Raw genomic sequence first — 19,192 nt, 5'->3', positions numbered from 1 at the left:
AAATGTTCATTAACAAAAGTTTTGAGCATTGCAATGTCCAACTACATGAGCTTTCCATCCCGCTTCCAAGGGTGTTCTACAAGGGGACGAAACACCATAAATAACCTTAAGTGGCCAGAACCTGGGCATGAGAACCTAATGTCCCTGCTGCCCAAAACGCGGGGACAAGATGCAATGACTCGTACCCGTAAACAATCAGGTACAACCTGAGCTACGTGACTCTGTAGACTCTGGATTCCATCCCAGCCACCATCTTCCTTCGGGTCCTCCCCATCTTTGATAGGGGAGACCTTCACGGACTGACACAACCGTACTAATCCTAATCATACTCAATGCGAGGGCGCAATAATATGATGTCGGTAGATAGTCACCATATGGATCTACAAAAATGCTAATACTGATAACTTTGTGAAAGATGTTCTCCGCCTAAATTTCCAAACATCAGATTACTAATGCCAGCTGAGATGGGGGTGAGGTGGAGAACGTGCAACGCTGCTTTACCCTTCTCTCCAAAGTCCTGTCTGACAGTCTGGTTGCCATGGATACACTGCCCAGCATGCCCTTAGCAACTAGTTTTTCTCAAGGCAGATCTCACCAAAAAATCTTATGTCTATGGCCGCCTCTATACACATCTACGACTTCATTCCCATAAACATGTTCAAAAGAGTCAAGTGAGGCCATGACCCACCACAGCAAAAGGATCGGCCATGTTGAAATCTAATTTAATATGTATGGAAGCCTCCCGATTCTGGAGAACAGACAGGACCTAAGGGTAGATTCAAATGAGCGTGGGCACAACTATGCTTGGTGGCACGGAGCGCAGTTGCGCCTGAACAAGGGGAATCCCTTCTCCTTTTCCAGCTTTTTAAACTCCGCGCCAGAGAGCAGGAGTTTGAAAATAACCGCGGGAAGGCAGGTGTCGCCCGATCTTCCCTGCACGTAGTATTCACTATATACGGCAGGTCCGATCTTTTCTCCAACATAGTATACATCTGGCAACAGCCAAGATCAGCGCTCACACTGATTGTGGCTGTTAACCCTTTAAATGCCGCAGTCAATTCTGACAACAGCAGTTTAAATTGCCGATTAGCGATTGGGGATCCTGTGGCACATCTTGATAAACTGCCTGTCAGAATGTGGTATAATGCAATACTATATTATTGCATTATACCGTATGAGCGATCAAATTATCGTACGTTCAAGTCATCTATGAGGACTTCAAAGAGAGAAAACGATAAGTGAAAAAAATGATTCATTATTGTAAAAAATAAAAGGACACTAAAAGTCCAAAAAAGGTTTCCCATATTCAAAATAAAAAAATGAAAACAAATATAACCGAAAACATTTTTGGTATTGCTGCATCTAAAAAAAATGTCCTATCTATCATAATAAGAACCGGAGGTCCGCGGCTGTGAGCTCGGCAGGCGACCCGGCGCACTTTATTTTGCCGTATTGCGGATGAACAGTACAATTTTGTTTTCTGAATGTTTGTCTTTCGCACGCCGTCGCTTAGCGATGATGCGGGTCGGAGGGTCGAGATTGACTACAATGAAGGCCGTTCGCGAGGAATCCCCGGCAAAATAGAGCAAGGTGGGATTTTTCCACCGCTTCCAGAATACACAATTTGTATTCACGAGTGTGAGAGAAAGAGCGCAAGTACATGCTTTTCAATGCCGCAGATCCTCCGCACGGACGCGGATCATGGATTCTATGCATTATTTGTCCCTAATGGTGAACGTTATCAGGAGAAATCAAATACACAATGCCAGAACTGTAGTTTTTTGGTCACCCCGTTTCCAAGAAAAAAAAGTAATAAAAGACTATCAAAAGTCGTAAGAACTCCAAAATTGTGCCAATAGAAACCACAGGACTTCCCAAAAAAAACAAGCCCTCACAGAGTGCCATGGACAGAAAAAAGTTATGGCAACAGAAAATATATATATTTAACAATATATATTTTTTAAATAGTGCTCAAAAAAAAATAAAAAATATATATATATATAAATTTAGTATCATTTCTATCGTTCTAACTAGAGATGAGCGAGCGTACTCGGCCACGCCCCTTTTTCGCCTGAGCGCCGCGATTTTCGAGTACTTCCGTACTCGGGCGAAAAGATTCGGGGGGCGCCGTGGGTGAGTGGGGGGGTAGAGGGAGAGAGAGAGGGCTCCCCCCTGTTCCCCGCTGCTATCCCCCGCGCCGCCACGTCTCCCCCCACCCCCCGGCGCCCCCGAATCTTTTCACCCGAGTACTGAAGTACTCGAAAATTGCGGTGCTCGATCGAGTAATTACTCGAAACGAGTATACTCACTCATCTCTAGTTCTAACCCTTAGAATAAAGTTATCATGTCATTTTTGTCACAGCGTGTATGCCGTAAAAACAATAAACCCCCCAAAGACGGTAAGATTGCAGGTTGTTTTTCATTTCACCACACTTAGAAATTTTTTTACGTTTTTCAGTACATTATACGGTACATTAAACTGTACCATTGAAAAATACAAGTCATCCTGAAAAACAAGCCCTCATACAGCTATGTTGACGGAAAAATAAAAGAGTTATAAAGGGGTTAATGAGTAATTTTGGTTCACGACTGCGGACCAAAATAGGACATACTGCGTTTTTTTTAATGTACAACATTGATCCATGTAAAAAAATGTACATCTGAATACACTAATGGGTCTATATTCAGTCTTTAACAAATACAGACTAAATATGGATAGAAAATATGATCGCTTAGACATCTACCAGATTGTATAAGAGGTACCTATATCACTGTTCACTAGGATGAAGTACCCTTATATGTGCGTGCCATGCGCAGAGTGAAATATCAGGGCTGACTCTAAAAACATTCCAATAGGCGAATGTAGATTGTGAGCCCCGGGTGGAGACAGAGCTCAATGTACTGTAAGTGATGATTACCTGCATATAGCGTTGTGGAATATGTACACACTATATAAATGACTATAATGAATAAAAGTTACATTAACAGTTTGGGTCTATATGTTTTTTCACAATTTCCAGTAAGCTATAGTTGAATAGAAAGAAAGAGCAGTGGAGACTGGCACACACAGTAGACAGACTGCTAGGCCGAAGAACATGGATACACAACTAGGACTGCTAAGCCTTAAGCACTGATGCTTGGCCTAATGGAGAGTGGACACCAAGAATCCAGCCCTGGGGTGGGCTTCTAAAGAAGGTAATTCTAATAATCCCCAAATCATTATCCACTTCAAACTTCCTCACTTAGGTTTACAAAAGTCGTTACAAGACTGGATAAAATGCTATTTGCTCGTTAAGGGGGAGGAGACAAAATTACAAGGGATTGTTCTCGCTTCTGTGGTTAACGCCTGGAGGCCATGTTTCTTGACTGGCCCTTCCTGACCCCAGATTATCATTAGTGGTTTGTACGGAGACAGTAGAGGACACATTATATTTCTGCAGTATAGTGCTCACCTACCTGTGGCTATCCCGCGGTTGCAAAACAACAACTCCCAGCATGCCCTGACAGATGCTGCTTCAAGTAAGCTGGTGGACAACCAGGGCTAGACAGCCTGAAGTAAGGTGGTTGACAACCGGGGCTAGAGAGCCTGAAGTAATGTGGTTGACAACCGGGGCTAGACAGCCTGAAGTAAGGTGGTTGACAACCGGGACTTGACAGCCTGAAGTAAGGCAACGGACAACAGGGGCTAGACAGCCTAAAGTAAAGCACAGTGGACAACTGGGGTTAGAAAGCCTAAAGTAAGGCACAGTGGACAACCAGGGCTAGACAGCCTAAAGTAAGGCAGCGGACAACCTGAGCTAGATAGCCTGAATAAGGGAGCGGGAAATCGGGGCTAGACAGCCTGAAGTAAGGTGACGGACAACCGGCGCTAGACAACCTTAAGTAAAGCTGTTTTTATACGGGACAACCTGTAGGGCGGGCGGGAGATGCCCGATAGATCGTGCCAGCGATAATACTCCCCACCATACAAGAATACCCCAGTACCATAAATGCCATATGATAGTTTGGTAGGTCCAGTCTACGTGGTTTGTTGACGTCTAGGTCTTCATCCTACATATTAGAAAGTTGAAGAATCACAGATAACTCACTGATGTCTATGGAAACTTTGCAGCAAAGTATCATAGTCCAGAAGAGATCATTGAAATCCTCCTTCTCCAGTTCTCCCATACTCCATTCATATTCTCAATAGCAATATCGAATACCACAGTCAAACTATGGAACCGAGATGGAGCAAAGAGACTTTCATCGGCCAAGAACAGTTGCATCTATTCCTATACAACCTGTAAAGGACACCAGCAAGAGGTACGGGAGTAACTCTAGAGGGTTACAACAGTTTGAATATTTGGATTCCTGGAAGACTTTATGCCTATGTCCACTAGTGGTATTTGTTTATACCCACAATGTGTCAGGGGGAAGCTATCCTAAAAGAGCAGAGGGGGCCCAAGCAAAAAAAAAATTGGGTACTCTTCACTGTTGATGCAGAACCATCCAAAACCATGACATAGAACAAGAGACACCACATTGTTTTCTGCCATTGTGCAGAGCCCTTTAGTCATTCACACAGTCGATATCGTCAGAGAATAGGACCAATCCGAGAAGACCCTATGGGCCCAAAAGTATGAAGGATCAACCAAAAGCCATATAAAATGTAGCTGTGGACTTTTTTGACACAATGTTCATTTGGGCAACAGCTATTCCTCCCGACTCCCCCATACTTGTCCCAAGGGGAAGCGAAGAATAAGGGGCCGCCAGACACTTCTGGTGGCAGCTTAACTCCCCTGGAAACAAAGGGTCCGTTATGCTGAAATCCAATATTATTGTGGGACCGTTGTGAGACCCGCATACACATTGGAAGGTCAACTGGTCCCGGCAGGTTTGGACTAGTTTCATGTAACGTGTATCAAGAGGTGGGCAACTATAAAGTTGTTAAACTGTGTAAACAGTTCCTATAAAATGAGGAAGGTACAGTAATTACCGGTATGGGGTAGGGCAGCCACCTCTATCTCCCAGAGGATCTACCTCTGTTATGGTAACGGCACAATGTTTGGAGACAACTGGTTAAATTGTGTTGCTTCTGCCAACATTCCTCCTATGAATTGAGCATGAACAAGTAGGGAGGGAAAAGTCCCATCCTCCACCCTAATCAATTCAGTATTATCACAGCCATAAAACAGGTCCTAATAGGCAGGAGGCAAGTAAGGTCTTGTGCTGGAGGGAACGTGTGCCCAACGCTTCCCCTCACTCTGCAGCGTGTCACCTCCGAGGAATGTTCACCCCCTTGAAGTCAGATCCGTGTCCTCAAATGAGGATGAGAGTTTTCTTCTTTTTCTTATTTGGGTTATATGTTGGATTATGGGAAGTCAATGTGCGGCATGTTTCCCAAGAAGGCCTAGTGGTGGTGGTGATGGGAAACATCTTCAAGCATTCATAAGCACAGGTAGAGTAGGGGAGCGTAAGAATGTATGGAGTAGATAAAAACTCGATGATTGGACTGGAGTGCAGGGGTGATGGTTTTAAACTGTTGCCAGGAAAGGTAAGGATTCAAGAAGTGGCAGAGACAGAGAGGGGTGACGGACAGCAAGCAGATAGGATACAGTTATGGATGTAGATGTAGTACTCGGCAGGTAGGCAGAGAAGAACAGAGATCTCGAACAGGTATGTAGAAAAGGGCAGAAATCCAGGACAGGTAGGCAGAGAAGATGAGGGAACCTGAACAGGTAAGCAAAGAAGGGCAGAGATACTGCGTAGGCAACGAAGGGCAGGGAACTTGGACAAGTAAAAAAGGCATCCAGGTGAGGTAAGCAAAGAAATGCATAGATTTTGGACAGACAGGCAAAGAAGAGAAAGAAACCAAGGGAGGTAGGCAAAGAAAGGCAGGGAACCAGGATAGGAAGGTGGGCAAGTGCTGGAATCATGGACAGGTATGCAAAGATCTTGGGCGGGTATACAGAGAAGGGCAGGGATTGCGGACAGGTGTACAGAGAAGAGTAGGGATTTTGATCAGGTATACGGAGAAGGGCAGGGATCTTGGTCAGATATACAGAGAAGGGCAGACTTCGTGGACAGGGATACAGAAAAGAGCAGGGATCCAGGACATGTCTATAGAGAGTGGCAGGGATTCTGGCCAGGAATACAAAGAAGGGCAGATATTGTAGACAAATATACATAGAACGGCAAGGATTGTGGTGAAATATACAGAGAGGGGCAGAGATTGTGGACGGGTACATGGAGAAGGGCAGGAATCATGGAGAGGAATAAAGAGAAGGGCAGGGATCGTGGTCAGATGTACATAGAAGGGCAGGGATTCTGGTTAGGAATACAGAGAAGAGCAGATATTGTGGACAGATATTCAGAGAAGGACAAGGACCATGGTCAGGTATACAGAGAAGAGCAGATATTGTAGGCAGGTATACAGAGAAGAGCAGATATTGTAGGCAGGTATACAGAGAAGAGCGGATATTGTAGGAAGGTATACAGAGAAGAGCAGATATTGTAGGAAGGTATACAGAGAAGAGCAGATATTGTAGACAGGTATAGAGAGAGGCAAGGATCATGGTCAGGTATACAGAGAAGAGCAGATATTGTAGGCAGGTATACAGAGAAGAGCAGATATTGTTGACAGGTATATAGAGAAGAGCAGATATTATAGACAGGTATATAGAGAAGAGCAGATATTGTAGACAGGTATACAGAGAAGGACAAGGATCATGGCCAGGTATACAGAGAAGAGCAGATATTGTAGGCAGGTATACAGAGAAGAGCAGATATTGTAGACGTATACAGAGAAGGACAAGGATCATGGCCAGGTATACAGAGAAGAGCAGATATTGTAGGCAGGTATACAGAGAAGAGCAGATATTGTAGGAAGGTATACAGAGAAGAGCAGATATTGTAGACAGCTATACAGAGAAGAGCAGATATTGTAGACAGGTATACAGAGAAGGACAAGGATCATGGCCAGGTATACAGAGAAGAGCAGATATTGTAGGCAGGTATACAGAGAAGAGCAGATATTGTAGACGTATACAGAGAAGGACAAGGATCATGGCCAGGTATACAGAGAAGAGCAGATATTGTAGGCAGGTATACAGAGAAGAGCAGATATTGTAGGAAGGTATACAGAGAAGAGTAGATATTGTAGACAGGTATACAGAGAGACAAGGGTCAGGTATACAGAGAATGAAGGGACGCTGAAGATTATCAGATGAAGGCAGGGATCTATCCTACATAGCAGACAAGTATATAATATACAGTATGTATACAGCCAGAGGTTTGAGTGACAGCTGGAGGGGCACGGGTTTAACCGCTCACTGCCCGCAGCGCTCCCCTCACAGACAAGATCTGCTTTATGTTTAATTCGTTCTCTCTGTTCTCGGTGCTGACAGGTTTTGCCGGCGGCCAGAAAGAAGAGAGCAGCTTCAACAAACTGTAAAGGAAATTGAATAATGTGAAAAATGACAAATTTTAACTGCTTATAGCCGAGAAACGGGGGAGACAAAACGATTAGAACGATTAAACTGTTTCCCCTGGAGAATGACATCCGCGTAGATGTGTCGATATCCCCAGAAGACAAATGACCCCATATCACAAGTATGACAAGACCAATCAGGGGGAAGCTATTTCCCTGCGCACACCTCTCCCGCAATCCCATTGAAAAATACTGGAGCCTGCCGCTTTAAATACTATTACGGCAATTCCCATTCAGTTCAGGCCAGTTTTTAAAGAAAAGTGTGCAAAAAAAAAAAAACACAAATGTAACAAATGATGAAAAATTAGCTCTAAAATTTGTGACTTTCATCGTCACTTGCCAAAATTTAAATATGATGAGAAAAATATGCATGGTTTACAAAAACATGTAATTTTAGTCAAAACTATGAAGCCTGAACAAGAAATTGTACACATTGTGGTGGAAAGAATTGGTGCAAATTTGACTTTCCGACTGCTAGTTCCAAACGCGCCAAATTTATTAAGAATCCTGAGCCTCGTAATAAATGGCGCACAAGTCACACAATCTTTTTTACTGAGACTACAAGATACACCAGTCTTAGTAAATATGAATCAATCTTCAATATTTTCCCCAAAAAATCTGAAATGGTGGCGCTGTTGCATTGGTGTCTATGGGATTATTTGCTATGATAATGGTGAAAAGTGGTAGTGCACGTCACCAAATTAAATTCACATTTAGGCGGGATTTACGTAAGCCATTCCTTAGAAATATTTCCCTCGCTTATGGTAATATGGAAAAATATACAATATAGTATATTAATTTACAGCTTTCATAAGAAATGCCACATCCCCTTTAAGTAGCCTTTTGGATTTTAGAATATTCTTACAAATTCTCATTCTTTATTTACCACCTTTATTTCATCCAAGTTGATCTTTTTTTTTTTTGCCTCCCCCTGAATTAAATCATTAACGACGGATCTGAAAGGTGGAAACGGGAAGTTCCGTAAACAGAAGAGAGAAAGAAAAGAGATATTTGATGTATTAAAGTACTGCGGTACATTGTATTCCTTGCTACATCAAACACAAGCCACGTATTGTCCGGCCAGGATGAAAAGGCTCCCACGCTTTTGTCCGCACCGCGCCCCTGGCAAAGATCGCCACCTTTCATCTTTGCCCTCTGCTAAAATGAATGATTTGAAATCCTGTCCCTACGGGGAGAAAGTGTCAGATCCTTATCCTCCCGCATAGGAGAACACAAGAAAAAGGGTCTGGATTATTCCCTGTACGGGCGAGGAGATTATAGACGCTATACAATATTACCATAGGAGAAAATACAGGCTGAGGCACAAGTGCGGAAGCAGAGGGTAGTTGCCCCCGGGCCCTGGGGTATGAGAGTGCCAAAGGCCTCTCTGCCACATCAGACACCAGTGTGGCACATGGTAGGTGGGGGTCCTGGTACAGATTATACATGTTACGCCTCTGGTGGAGCCCTACCCTGGCACCTAGATGGCGTTATTACCAGTATGGGAGCGTCTGCACGTCTTAAATCAGATGGACTCCTGATCATGTGCTGGTCTAGAGGAGCCCACCCTATAATATCGTAGATTGGATGTAAACGTATATAATAGAGATGAGCGAGCATACTCGCTAAGGACAATTACTCGATCGAGCATTGCCCTTAGCGAGTACCTGCCCGCTCGGAAGAAAAGATTCACCCATCTTTCCAGGATTCATGAATGGGTTGTCAGCTACATCATGCCAGGCTGCCAGTGTCACTTGGGCATTGACACAAATGGCAGTATGCAGGCTCTGGGACAGGCATTGTGTAAATATTATGGCAGCTATGCTAATCATTGTTATATTGGCACCATAGCTAATAGTAGATGGGTGCCAGGGCGGGCACTTTATATGGTTACTGATGTGTTTGCCATTATTACAAGGTGGGCCACAAAAAAGTAGGCCGCACCACACTCTTATGAGAGCGGTCTAAAAGGAAATCTGTCTGTTGCCCATAGCAACCAATCACAGTGCAGCTTTCATTTCTTATACTGCTGAAGTAAAATGAACGCTGCGCTGTGATTGGTTGCTATTTCTTATACTGTTGAGGTAAAATAAAAGCTGCGCTGTGATTGGTTGCTATTTCTTATATACTGCTGAAGTAAAATGAAAGCTGCACTGTAATTGGTTGCTATTTCTTATACTGCTGAGGTAAAGTAAAAGCTGCGCTGTGATTGGTTGCTATTTCTTACACTGCTGAGGTACAATAAAAGCTGCGCTGTGATTGGTTGCTATTTATTATATTGCTGAGGTAAAATGAAAGCTGCGCTGTGATTGGTTGCTATTTCTTATATTGCTGAGGTTCAATAAAAGCTGCGCTGTGATTGGTTGCTACTTCTTATATTGCTGAGGTAAAATGAAAGCTGCGCTGTGATTGGTTGCTATTTCTTATATTGCTGAGGTTCAATAAAAGCTGCGCTGTGATTGGTTGCTACTTCTTATATTGCTGAGGTAAAATAAAAGCTGCGCTGTGATTGGTGGCTATTTTTTACACTGCTAAGGTAAAATGAAAGCTGCGCTGTGATTGGTTGCTTAGGGGCAACAAAGATTTTTCTGTTAGACAGCTCTCATAAGAGTGTGGTGTCGGCCTACTCAGCCATGGCCACCCTGTAGATACAGTTCTTTTGTATGTGCACTTGTAAGGCTGTTTGTATTATATTAAGGTGACCAGACATCCTGATTTAGGCGGGAGAGTCTCGCTTTGGGACCCTGTGTCCCGGTTTCTGCCGGGTCCCCAGTGGGACAGCCACGGCGCTCTGAAGACTAGAAGGAGGGTAAGTATGTGGATTTCAGAGGGTGTTCTATTAGTACTGGGGCTACTGTGGGGGGTTACTGTTTTTATAGTGTCCCCTTTATCAACCCCAGTAGTAATAGTATTACACTGAGGCCACTGTGGGGGGTCATTATTACTACTAAGGCTACTGTGGGGATCACTATAACTACTACGACCACTATGGGGGACACTTACTACTGAAGTCACTGTGGGGGTCACTATTACTACTGAGGCTACTGTGAGCATCACTATTACTACTGAGGCAACAGTGAGGATCACTATTACTACTGAGGCCACTGTGGGGGTCACTATTACTACTGAGGCCACTATGGGGGTCACTATTACTACTGAGGCCACTATGAGGGGCCCTTACTACTGGGGTCACCGTGGGGGTCACTATTACTACTAAGGCTACTGTGGGGATCACTATTACTACTACGACCACTATGGGGGACACTTACTACTGAAGTCACTGTGGGGGTCACTATTACTACTAGGGTCACTATGGGGGTCACTATTACTACTGAGGCAACAGTGAGGATCACTATTACTACTGAGGCCACTGTGGGGGTCACTATTACTACTGAGGCCACTATGGGGGTCACTATTACTACTGAGGCCACTATGAGGGGCCCTTACTACTGGGGTCACCGTGGGGGTCACTATTACTACTAAGGCTACTGTGGGGATCACTATTACTACTACGACCACTATGGGGGACACTTACTACTGAAGTCACTGTGGGGGTCACTATTACTACTAGGGCCACTATGGGGGTCACTATTACTACTGAGGCTACTGTGAGGATCACTATTACTACTGAGGCCACTGTGGGGGTCACTATTACTACTGAGGCCACTATGGGGGTCACTATTACTACTGAGGCCACTATGAGGGGCCCTTACTACTGGGGTCACCGTGGGGGTCACTATTACTACTAAGGCTACTGTGGGGATCACTATTACTACTACGACCACTATGGGGGACACTTACTACTGAAGTCACTGTGGGGGTCACTATTACTACTAGGGCCACTATGGGGGTCACTATTACTACTGAGGCTACTGTGAGGGTCACTATTACTAATGAGGCTACTGTGGGGTTCACTATTACTACTGAGGCCACTATGGGGGACACTTACTATTGGGGTCACTATTACTACTGAAGCTAGTGTGTTGGTCACTATTACTACTGACGCCACTGTGCGGGTCACTATTACTACTGAAGCTAGTGTGTTGGTCACTATTACTACTGAGGCCACTATGAGGGGCCCTTACTACTGGGGTCACCGTGGGGGTCACTATTACTACTAAGGCTACTGTGGGGATCACTATTACTACTACGACCACTATGGGGGACACTTACTACTGAAGTCACTGTGGGGGTCACTATTACTACTAGGGCCACTATGGGGGTCACTATTACTACTGAGGCTACTGTGAGGGTCACTATTACTAATGAGGCTACTGTGGGGTTCACTATTACTACTGAGGCCACTATGGGGGACACTTACTATTGGGGTCACTATTACTACTGAAGCTAGTGTGTTGGTCACTATTACTACTGAGGCCACTGTGCGGGTCACTATTACTACTGAAGCTAGTGTGTTGGTCACTATTACTACTGAGGCTACTGTGGGGTTCACTATTACTACTGCGACTATTGTGGTGGATACTTACTGCTGGAGTCACTGTGCGGAGTCACTATTACTTTTGGGGCTACTGTGGGGGTCACTATTACTATTGAGGCTACTGTGGGGGTCACTATTACTACTGAGGCCACTGTGGGGGACACAATTACTACTTAGGCTACTGGGGGAGGTCACTATTACTACTGAGGCCACTGTGGGGGAGGGGGGGTCACTATTACTACTGAGGCCACTGTGGGGGGGGGGGGGTCACTATTACTACTGAGGCCACTGTGGGGGGGGGGGGTCACTATTACTATTGAGGCCACTGTGGGGGGGGGGTCACTATTACTACTGAGGCCACTGGGGGATCTCTATTACTACTGAGGCTACTGGGGGAGGTCACTATTACTACTGAGGCCACTGTGAGGGGGGGGGCACTATTACTATTGAGGCCACTGTGGGGGGGGGTCACTATTACTACTGAGGCCACTGGGGGATCTCTATTACTACTGAGGCTACTGGGGGAGGTCACTATTACTACTGAGGCCACTGTGGGGGGGGGGGGGGTCACTATTACTACTGAGGCCACTGTGTGGGGGGGGGGCACTATTACTACTGAGGCTACTGAGGGAGGTCACTATTACTACTGAGGCCACTGTGAGGGGGGGGTTCACTATTACTACTGAGGCCACTGGGGGGGGGGGGGGTCACTATTACTACTGAGACTACTGGGGAGGGAGTAGCTATTACTACTGAGGCCACTCTGCATGTGGCAGCATAAGTCAAGCTGACTTACGCTATGTTTACACGTGGCGGAAATGCTGCAAAATATCCACAGCAGAAGTTTCAACTGCAAATTCCGCAGCATTCCTGCATCCAAAAACAGTTGAAATCTGTACCATTGGTGCGGATTGTGACCAGAAATCAGCTGCGGTTATGTGGCTGAATTGGTACTGTGCGGTGCTCCACATCACCTCCTCCAAAGGCCTCCCGCTATCAGCACCCCCCGATCGAGATGGCTGATGAGTTCCAGATGTCTTCTTTTTGCTGCGCAGTAATGCAGAGTTTCACGCATCTCCTTGTGCATTTGCGCACGTCTCATTGACTTCCATGAGGCCCTTTGGTGCACGATTTTTGTTTTGCGCAACTGAAATTCGCACACAAATAATGGAGATGTGAACAAACCTATTGAAATCAATGGGTTCTATTCTCTGCGTATTGGGTGCGCAAATCTTACACGTGCAAACACGCCGGTTTGAAGCCGGCTTAAGGTTGAGTAATTAGAGAAATAGAAAAGCATTCTCTATTTTTCTGCGTATTTGTGCACCAAAGGTCCCCAAAGAAGTCAAAGGGGGGACCCCAAATGCAGTACTACGGTATACATTGGCTGCTACTGCAGATGTATGGCGCTGTTAGGCCGGGCGGGTCTGATTCTGCATGCGGGAGACCCTGCGTACCTTCTACAACTGTACTGCGGATGACCATGGAGACTCACAGGCGGTCATGCGTAGTACAGTTTTTTTTTGTTTCTTTGTATTTCCTGCGCCGTTGCTTAGCGACGATGCGGATACCCGCAGCCCATACGGGTCAGATGCCTTCCTTGACAGCAATGGAGGCTGTCCGCGCAGATTCCGCGGCAAAATAGAACATGCTGCGATTTTTCTTCCTCTCGCAGAATACACAATTTATATCCGCGAGTGTGAAGGAAAAAGCAAAAAAGTATGCGTTTCATTACCCCTGTTTTACCGTGGACAGCAATCGCAAAGTCCACAATATAAATCCGCTCGTGTGAACCCAGCCTTAATTGGAAACTGTATGGTGTTATTTTTTGAGCACTGAATGGCGGTTTTATTTGAATACACTGTGGCAACGGTATTTTAGCACTTTTGAAAACTATTATTTGTGCACTATGGCGGGATTATATGGGCACTATGGCTGATAGTGTTACATTATAGTGGCTGCTACTGTGATACATCAATGCAACGCACTATTAGTTGGGAACTATTAGATGGTGCTATTACATGCGTACTGTGTGGCAGTATCATTTGTGCACCACGGTAGACATTGTATGGGCAGTATGTTTTAGAATATACATTAAATGATGCTACTGTGATATAGCAATGTATGACAGTTAGGTTGAGACTAGATGATGTTATTATTTAGGCACTGTATATTTGTGCACTCTATGGAAGTATTACTTTGGCACTGTATAGAAGTATTATTTGTGCACAATGGCAGACATGATTTGGGCACTATGGCGGATAGTAGTGTTAGATATGTATTGAATGCCGCTATGATACAGCAATGTATGCTAGTCGGAAACTATGGGGTTAGTATTTGAGCCCTATGGAAGTATTATTTGGCCACTGTATAGAACTATTATTTGTGCACCATAGCAGGCATGGTATGAGCAATATGGCAGTAATAGCTTATATATCGGCTGGAACTGTGATACACCAATGTATGACACAGTTAGAGGTGTTTTTGTATTATTTCAGCACTATATGGGAGTATTATTTGGGTACACTGTGGCAGCAGTGTTTGAGCACTTTATAGAACTATTATTTGTGCACTATGGCAGTATTAGATTATACGGTACATTGGCTGGTACTGTGATACACCACATTCTGGAGCGGTTTATTGGAAACTGCATGGTATTATAATTTGAGCACTGTATGGCAGTCTTATTTTGGACAGTCATAGCACAGGATAAACTATGGACGGGGTTCTATGTTGATGCTTGCAGAATACAGCGCCATTGCTGTTCATTCTTACTGATGTAGATTCAGGACCCTTCCCCAAACACACAACTCTGACAAGCATTCTGAAACTATAATGCCCCTCATCCTGCACCCCTCACTGCCTGACATTCCCCAGAAGACAGGCACCAAGAGTAATCCCCATATGGCTGGGGAAAGAGCTGTATCACCCGCTTGCTTGATGACTGGCACAAGGGTGACCAGGGCAGGGGCAAGGCTTGGTAGTTTTTATGTTAGTATTTACAAATGGCGTCTCCCTGGTGAAACCTCCGAGTAGTAGCTGTCATTTGTCCCTAAAATGTTCCAACCCTTATACTTATCAAAGAGCCGGGGGAGGGGGAAGGGTGTGCAAACTTAGGCAAACAGTAACAACAGATGAAATCCCTTCTCTCTGCACACACTTTGGCGGCGTGTTGGGACACAACAGAGCACATACATGGCGGGGTGTTCTTCATGTCAAAAGGCCCCCTGAGGGATGGGAGGTACTTTCAATTTTTGTTTTACGGTTTTCCCTTGCGGTTTTCCTCTATGGACCCCCCCAAATAAAAAGGAAATGTAACAATGTAACAATTCAAATCTAAACACCGCAACATTGAAATGAACCTGACTTGTGTAAATTATGTTGTGTTCTCCACACAATGTCACATGATGGCTTCGCTTGTGATTCCACATTGCCATGCCCATCCACTAGATGGCGCCAGGTGCAGGGTCAGTGATCAGACTGCTGCATCCCTGCTGGCATTGGGTATTTTCATATGGCGCTATGCGGGTATTATTATATAGGCATTAGGAAAGGAGCATTAATTTATAACCCCAATAAGGGAACTGTCCCTTTAAGGGGGAGGAGAGAAGGCAATCTCAAATTCTGCATTAAGTGGTGAAAATGCTAGAACTGCCCCTGAGGGGCGGCAAATGGCACAAGGGATGCCACTTTTTGACTGAATGGCAAATGAGCCTAGTCATGAAGTGTCACCTCCTCTAATCCCGCTGAGGGGACGTATGGTATCAGACTCGTAACGTACGCAGATCACCTGATCGTGAGCGCTACGTTTTTCCATGGGCAGCCGATTCCTCCTAACGTGACCGCCTGTTTGCTCATGGAAATTACAGAAAGATTTTTTTTATACAGATCATGGGTTTTTTTTTAACCCCCTCTTCTGGCTCTGCTTCACTATTAGCTTTGTCTTGCTGTCAGTGAATGGAATCCCATCTTAACCTAATCCTGCTCACACAGCTGCTCAGCTTGTTACAATGTATCAGCGTAGATATAGGCAAGCCCTAGTCAGGAGTTTGTGTATCCACTCTACGTTGGATACACTGTAACAGATCCTCAGCTGTGTGTGCATGACTAGACCAAGATCGGTTTTTATTCTTTGACAGTCTCCATTCACATACAGCAAGCAGAGATCTTGAAAACAGAAGAATTAAAACACCAAATTTATTAGAGATGTAAAACTTTGCAGAATATAGCACCCGCTTAGGATGCTGATAGAACAGCGGAGACGCACCTATTGTCCCCGTGTCACCTGCCACATGTCAGCACGCGAGGGGTTAAACACAATTAAATCACATATTTATTGCAGGATGTCAGGCGGAGCTGGCGCCAGCTGCAGGCGATCCTGGGCAGATGCCAGGGAGCAGGGGGCATGGGGGGCCCATTATAATTGGGCACACTTTGGCTCTGTCATCCAAGGGTCCGTACACACTGCTCTCAGAGCATGCTGGGAGTTGTAGTTTTAAGTGCTTTCACTAGCCACAGATCTCAGCCGTAGACTTCATTCTGGGGTCTCTATGAGGATTATCACTCTCATCGTTTCCGTTATTATTCCTAATCGACCAGCATCCTGATGGCGGAACGCCGCTGGCGCAAATCTATTAAGAGTAGGTGAAAGATAAAGCAGGACGGTGCAGCTGACGAGGGGTTAACAAGAGGCGATACAAGCAGATGCTGATTAAAGGGGGTTTTCCTCCAAGATACTTTTATGTGGGGCCCCACAGATCCCAGAGGGGCCAGAAAAGTCTATTTAACCCTAACTATAAACTGAAATGCATCAGATCTTCTGGGAGTTACAGCACCCCCATTATACATCAATCTGTGGGACTACAAGTCTCAGCATGCCCTGCAGCTTGGCAGCAGCAACAGGCAACAAATCCTAAGAAGACCTGGATGTGGAACTGAGACAGTTGGGGAAACCCTATTTATAGGGTGATTGGGGGGGAGAGACCAACATGACAGCACTTTATAATAATGTATAGCGGTGTAGCAGAGCTGGGTTTGTCAGGTGAAGCAGACATCAGTTTGTAACATGTAGCAGAGCTCATCTTGTCACATACAGCAGAGCTAGGTTGGTCACTTCTAAAATCGTCATATAGAGCCGGGCTACGTTTGTCAGACACAGCAAAACTAAGTTGGGCAGATGTAGCAGAGCTCAGTTTGACGGATTCCACATTTGTTCAACGCAGCAGAGCTCAGTTGGTAAGACGCAACTGAGTTGAATTTATTAGATACAGCAGAGCTAGGTTTGTCAGATGCAAAAAAAAAACCTAAATATCTAGGATGCAACAGAACAAAGTTTTCCCAAATCTATCAAAGCAGTGTAGCAGAGTTAGGTTTATTAGATGAAGCAGAGCTGAGCTTGTCATCAGCTCAGTCTGTCTCATTCTACATCCCTGGGGTTTGTCAGATGCATCTGTGCTACATTTTCCGGAATGAACTAAAACAAAGCTCAGATGTAGCAGAGCTGGATTTGTCATCAGGGTTCAGTCATCGGCTTCACCTCGTGGTCAACTTAATATGCACCTTAAAGAGTTAAATGACAAACTAAACTCTGCTACATCTACGTGAACACACGGCAGCCCCCCGATCATCGCCTACTAATCCTCACCTTCAAAGTCGGAGAGGATCCCCTCCAAGTGGTCGTTGACCGATAAGTGAGACATCCTCGTGCGCTGCAGATGGGAAGAAACCCCCTCTACGGTGAGATTGGACTGGCCGAGGCGACGACCGACATGTGCCGGTCCAGATGTGAGGGTGCTGGTCTGATCCCCCCCGATAATACGGCTGCACTGAGGCGAGGACCCAGGAGCGGAGGGAGGTAGAGCCAGCAGACCCCTCCTACAGAGGATGAGGATCAGTTACACCCCCCCCCCCCCATACCTTGTAGGAATCCCCATCCTCTCCCTGCAACTTATTTGATCAGCACATCTGGAAGTTGAGAGGGGGGAGCGAAGGGGGTAAGCCAAATCCTGGGACTCTCTTGTTTAACTCTTCTGCTGCTGGACAATGTAAATGCAAGAAGTTACTGTTCTCCCCCTGCTGATTGCAAGCTCCCTGGAGCCAGAGCAGTCTAATGTATTTCAGAAATGCCTCCAGATTGACCCCCAGATAAAGTACAGTCTGCTTTCTGAAAGACTTTGTGTTTCAGTTCCTCACCACTTTCAATACCTCTGCTTGCTGTCTGTGAATATTATGGTTTGCATGCAAAGGCTGAAAACCTGTCCATACCTACAGTAATAGTTCTCAGAGCTTGCAACATCCAGCCTTCAATCCACTGTTCTCTGTTATCAGCTGTTTTCAGACTTGGTAGAAGCTTACTGTAAGACACAAGCTAGTTCTCCCTGCTATCAGACATTTTAGGCTGGGGAGAGGCTGACTTTGAGACAGGTAGATACTGTCGTTTTGCTCCGTTATGGCCGCTGTCACATGAGTGTAGTACGGACACATTTGTGCTCGTATTACAGACATGTGTCCCATCCTGATCTTGGGTCTACCCTGTTTCCCTGAAAATAAGACATAGCATGATTTTCCAGAATTTTTGAGGATGCAAAATGATTTTTCAGGCTTTTTGAGGATGCTTTAAAATAAGCCCTACTCCAAAATTAAGCCCTGCTAACAGTTAATTAAAAAAGTCAATTTAAATAGTGTCCAGGCAGCTATACATGTAAAAAAGTTAAACCTTTTTGAACAAAAATTAATATAAGACACTGTCTTATTTTCGGGGAAACACGATAGTGACATGATCTCACTAGATCATCGATCCCTATGATACTGTATTGGGATGAGTAGACCCACGGTGGGGCTGGGATACTCCTCTATAATGGTGCTGTGGTCAGTAGATCTGCAGTCAGGTTGGGACACTCGTCCGTAATGATGGTCTGAGGTCAGGTTAGTAGATCCACAGTCAGGCTGGGACACTCATCCGTAATGATAGTGTGGGTTCAGGTCAGTAGATCTATAGTTGGGCTGGGACACTCATCCATAGGTCAGTAGATCTGTGGTTGGGCCAGAACACTCGTTTGTAATGGTGCTTTGAGTTTAGTTTAGTAGATCTTCGATCTGGTACGGACGCTCGTCCATAATGATGGCGTGTGGTCAGATTAGTGGATCCACAGTAGGGCTGGGATACTCGATCGTAATGATACTGTGTATTCACCTCAGTAGATCTGCGGTTGGGCCAGAACACTCGTCTGTAATGATACCATCAGTTTGGGTCAGTAGATCCACAGTCCAGTCGGCACACTTGCCTG

General features: G+C 45.2%; 1 protein-coding gene across 1 annotated transcript in view; it reads right to left on the bottom strand.

Moving 5' to 3' along the window:
* The window catches only part of SEPTIN12 (septin 12), a 102,730-nt gene extending 84,983 nt beyond the window's left edge, over positions 1–17,747 (bottom strand). Inside the window, exon 1 of the mRNA XM_066576720.1 lies at positions 17,551–17,747. Coding sequence (XP_066432817.1) covers positions 17,551–17,605 — 55 coding nt within the window. The 5' untranslated portion in view covers positions 17,606–17,747. The remainder of the gene's footprint in view (positions 1–17,550) is intronic.
* Positions 17,748–19,192: the final 1,445 nt, after the last annotated feature.

Source organism: Eleutherodactylus coqui, chromosome 8 (assembly GCF_035609145.1).
Source record: "Eleutherodactylus coqui strain aEleCoq1 chromosome 8, aEleCoq1.hap1, whole genome shotgun sequence".
NCBI classification, from domain to species: Eukaryota; Metazoa; Chordata; class Amphibia; order Anura; family Eleutherodactylidae; genus Eleutherodactylus; species Eleutherodactylus coqui.
Note: the sequence above shows the minus strand (reverse complement) of the source record. Positions and strands in the feature narration are given on the sequence as shown.